This window comes from Propithecus coquereli, unplaced genomic scaffold (assembly GCF_000956105.1).
Source record: "Propithecus coquereli isolate 6110/MARCELLA unplaced genomic scaffold, Pcoq_1.0 Scaffold23, whole genome shotgun sequence".
NCBI lineage: Eukaryota > Metazoa > Chordata > Mammalia > Primates > Indriidae > Propithecus > Propithecus coquereli.
In genome coordinates this window covers 4,958,303-4,962,721 of record NW_012147841.1, presented here as the reverse complement: position 1 = coordinate 4,962,721, position 4,419 = coordinate 4,958,303, and the positions used below count along the sequence as shown (strand labels likewise).

Sequence of the window (4,419 nt, the reverse complement as noted above, 5' to 3'; positions counted from 1 at the left end):
TAGTCCTCAAAACATAGCCTTACAGGCAGATAATGCTGTGATCTCCATTTCACAGATAAGGAAACTGAGACTTGGAGAATTGACTAATTTGTCCCAGGCTACTCTAAAAGTCCAGATTGGAACTCAGACAGTCTGGCTCTAAAATTCCCATTCTTAACCACTACACTATTATAGTTTAATTTATAGATTAACTAGTTAGTGTCCTAGATGTAGTTACGACCATAGGCTTTTAAAATATTTTTTAAGGACCATTATTTGGGAGTACAGTTGTTAAAGTACTGCATTTTTTTTCCTAAACACATCTCTAAAGTGAAAAGAAATCTCCACAAATAATTTTGAAGTTTTTAATGCACAAAAGAACATCCCAGAAACAGAACAGGTACTGACTTATTAACGATAAAGCACTATATAAAGGAGACCCCCTCCCCACTTGGGAATATAGTGTACATAGTCATGAAAGGAGGTGAACACTTCAGGATTAAAATGAGAACCCTAAAGTTGTATACAACATTCATATATGGCTTATCTCACAGCAACAGTATTTTCATAATGATGTATATGACATTTATCCTTCTTGGTAAGATGCTTTTTTTTTTTTTTAACTCAAAAGTTAAACAATGAAGAGGTAGTTTTGCCAATGCAAGCTAAGAAAACGGTTTTACCTTGCTTTGGTGGTTTCCTCAGAAATCTGCAAGCATTTCTTTTTTGTTCTAATTTTCTCCTGGAAGATAATGATGCTTTTAAAAACTGGTTCCCCCAAGTGGACAATGATGGATATGAAATAGATTCTGGCTCAATGAAGACCTGTTAAGATCTGACCAGCAGTCATAGGAATTCACCCTGTTGTCTTGTCATTCTATGCATAGACTCGTGATGGTAACTTCTTCAGTGACCCAAGAGTATTATTAGGTGCCCTGTCATTAAAAGTCAGTAATTGCTTAAATTAAAAAAATTGAAGTCAACTAAGATTGAAAAATTCTGTAGCTGGCATGTGAAATTGCATGATGAGTACTACAAGTGACTGCATGTAATTTCTCATGTTTTGGGTTGTGTTTCTTAAAGTCATCACATCTTAGACTCAAAGGGAGTTTTGCCAGATGCTGCTTTGTACGTGTGTGGGATACATGGAGTGGGGAAGGTCTGTTGATGTTCAAACTCTTTGACACTGGTCATTTGACTATACACAAAAACTAGTTTATCCTATTCTTACAATGAGAATTAAGCCGACAAAAAAAAAGTTTCAAGAAGTAACAAAACATTTGTCAAATTTGTCAATTCGCAAAACTAGAACAGTCATTTACCAGACAATGGTTAGGACTCACTAGAAACAAAGTGACATCATGTTAATCAGGTATGACGTCTTACACACAAGAAAGCATAAATATACAGTAAATAAGAGCTTGATACATATAGCCCCAGCAGAATATGTACATATTAGGGCTGCTGTGAAACTGAGCAGGAATTTCTGGAGCACATCTCCAGCTAAAAGCAGTTTCATCGCACAACAGTATGGAGGTAACAGATGCTGAGAACACCATGTGGTAACACTAAGCAGATACCCACGAACATGTATCCTTGAAAATGCACACTGTGAGAAATAAAGGTCACGAGTGAATAGCACTTTGCCTGCCGAGAGCATCGTCTTTCACATAAGTAGGCACATGTCCGTTCTCCAGTGGTGGTCTGCAGCTCGCACTTCCTGTGTGCCCACGGCGCCAGGGGTGGAGTCTCTCAGCACACACTAAGCCAAGTCGCAGGGCGTGCACTTACTGCTGCCTTCACACTCTCCAGATTCAAATCAAAGCATAAATAACACAGAGGTCACGCTTGGGGTGCTTCCTTTCACCATGTTACTGGGAACAGATACTGGTCAGAGCAGCACAAACGCTGCACGCCAGTGCAGGAGTGGAGAGTAGCTTTGTGCACTTTTGCAAAAACAGAAACCCCCCAAAATCCACCATGTGTGTCTTTTATTTTACTGGTTAGCTCTGTCTGTAGCTAGGAAGACACTGTGTTGCTCCTGGGCTCTTTCTATCAGCTTCCTCTTCTTTTTCTTGTTCCTCTTCTCCTTGGCCTTGGGTGTTCTCTTCCCTACAATGGGGGAAAGAGAAAGAAATGAAAAGATGTCAGAAAAGGCTCTTTCTCTAGGAAAGAAAACACAAAACAGTGAGATTTTTGCACAAAGCCCATCTGGAAAACATCACCTATGGAAAAAGCAGCCTCAAAGAGAAAATTGTTCACATTAATTTTGACGGAATAATAATAATTTACTAAATTGGATATGCTGTCTAAAACAGAGACTGATCTTCCTGTTACAGGGAACTGGCATATTTAAAAACCTCCCAGTGGCCTGATCAGTCTTTCAAATATCATCCTGCCACAAAAATGCTATTTACCCTCCTACTTTGAACAATGCTACCCTTTACTAGACATCTTTACATCTTTCACTGCTCCACATGTCAGTAAGTCAAAAGAAAATAAGCATCTATCTACAGTAAATATACCAGAAGTTTCAAACTCCCTTCTCCTTGCCCATGGGGAAAAAGAGCCTTGCTTTTAATGTTATTCCTTTCGTGTTCTCCAAATGCCAATATATGAAATGACATATGTACAGTCCTTTTTTATTTTCTATTAAAATTCATGAGGACATCATTCGTTATATGCCTTATGGCTTCTTATCCAAATCCCCTGCACAACTTGTTCTTGTTTTTAATGGAGAGCAAGAAGAATTCCCATTTGTTCTGATGAACTGGTGGTATATGTCTTACTACCAGAAAAATCACACCAAGTTATCCTATTTCTCCTCTTTGCCTTAGCCACTAGGAAGTCCACACCACAAGCTAAATAGTTGAGGTTTTCCTCCAACAGGAAGTTGCGGAAGCAGTTTTTTCTTTGCCTCAGGTATATTTTACTTCTTCCATCTCGTGGTTATGGTTTATAGTCTTACTTTATAAAATCTCAGCATTTCATTGCAAGTATATATATAGGTGTGTATATGTGCGTGTACATATAAAGATTTTGAGAGAAAAAATAAGGAACAAAAGGTGTTTATTTTAGGTACATTGCTTTCTTTGGGTTCTAAACACATAGGAATCATGGGATTTTTTTAGGGGTCTTCTGCATTTTACAGAAAGAAGGTCACCACTATACACCTTCAGTACAAGAAGATTTTTCAGAAATAAGAAAGAATCCTGTCAGATATTCTTCAACTCCTACCTGCCCTACTTCCAATTTTATGTCACAGTCCTACAAAATTTTCTTTTCCTGTAAGGTACAGCTATTAGACACTGCAATAATCAGTACTATAAATAGGACATTCAGTTTCATGGACTTTATCCTTCCCACACCTGTGAAACTCAATATTCCAGGCCCTTTTACTATAAGGATGTAGCTGTCCAACTTTTCGATCCAGACAACGAAGAAGGTGGCTGATGTAAAAAATGAAAAAGTAACAGACCAAAGATTAAGGACATAAATGCCTGAGGAAGCCAGTCATACAACATTGAGACCATGAGATTTCTTAATAAGGGAGGTGTTTCTCATTTCTATTCTTTCTGATCAAAAAGGCTGTGTTTTGAGAATGGAAAACAGTCTCACTCCTCAAGACCCCAGCACAGTGACTGGCACTTACTTGATAGGCAATAAACGTTTGCTGAGCAAAAATTTAAATTACAAGAAAACAAAGAAAAAAAGAATAACTTATTTTTAATAGGACACTACATTAAAACAATGAGAACATAGTCATGTCCCTATATTAAATTATAAAGGTCCTTGAAGTTAACTTCTGGTTTTCATTAAATTCTGGCATTAATGTAATAATGGCATTTTGCCATCTTTAAACGTAGTTAATCCTACCCAATGAAACCCTAGTCTAAGCCATCATTAATCAAAGCAGCTGTAAAGTTACAACTATTTAGTAACATTATCTCTAATGATGAGACACACCTAATGAGGGCAGAAAGATGAAATACTTGACTGAAAATAGCATATTTTAAAAGCTTCAATTATAAAGTTTTATGAAGACGTTTTTCTTCATTCCGTATTTTCTCTAAACAACAAAAATCCTTAGTTTAAAAAAAAACATTGCTGACTACACTTTAAAAATTCATTTGGTTTATGCTTAATTTATATAAAAAATAGATTTCTTTTAAAAGCAAATTGAAATTAAGTGAATGGAAAAATAAAGCTAACATTACTAGATGTTTAAATGTGTCATGCTAAAATAAAAATATACTGAGTATGTTATCCAAAGAAAGCTTTTCACATTCACAATTTCAGTCCTTCATATAAATTACGTTGTTGAAAGTTCAATGTGTACTACTTTCACTAACAGCAAATCTATGCAAAATGACTGGAAACTCATTTTAAAATGACGGCCAATTTTGTGTCATTTACCCAACATGTTATTCTGATGTAATC

At 36.4% G+C, this 4,419-nt stretch overlaps 1 protein-coding gene across 2 annotated transcripts in view; it reads right to left on the bottom strand.

The window, feature by feature from the left end:
- Positions 1-1,388: 1,388 nt before the first annotated feature.
- RSPO2 (R-spondin 2) overlaps positions 1,389-4,419 on the bottom strand; it is a 172,732-nt gene continuing 169,701 nt past the window's right edge. For both annotated transcript variants that reach the window (XM_012645310.1, XM_012645311.1), the window contains one exon: positions 1,389-2,091. In XM_012645310.1, the coding sequence (XP_012500764.1) occupies positions 1,976-2,091 (116 nt within the window). In that variant the 3' untranslated portion in view covers positions 1,389-1,975. The remainder of the gene's footprint in view (positions 2,092-4,419) is intronic.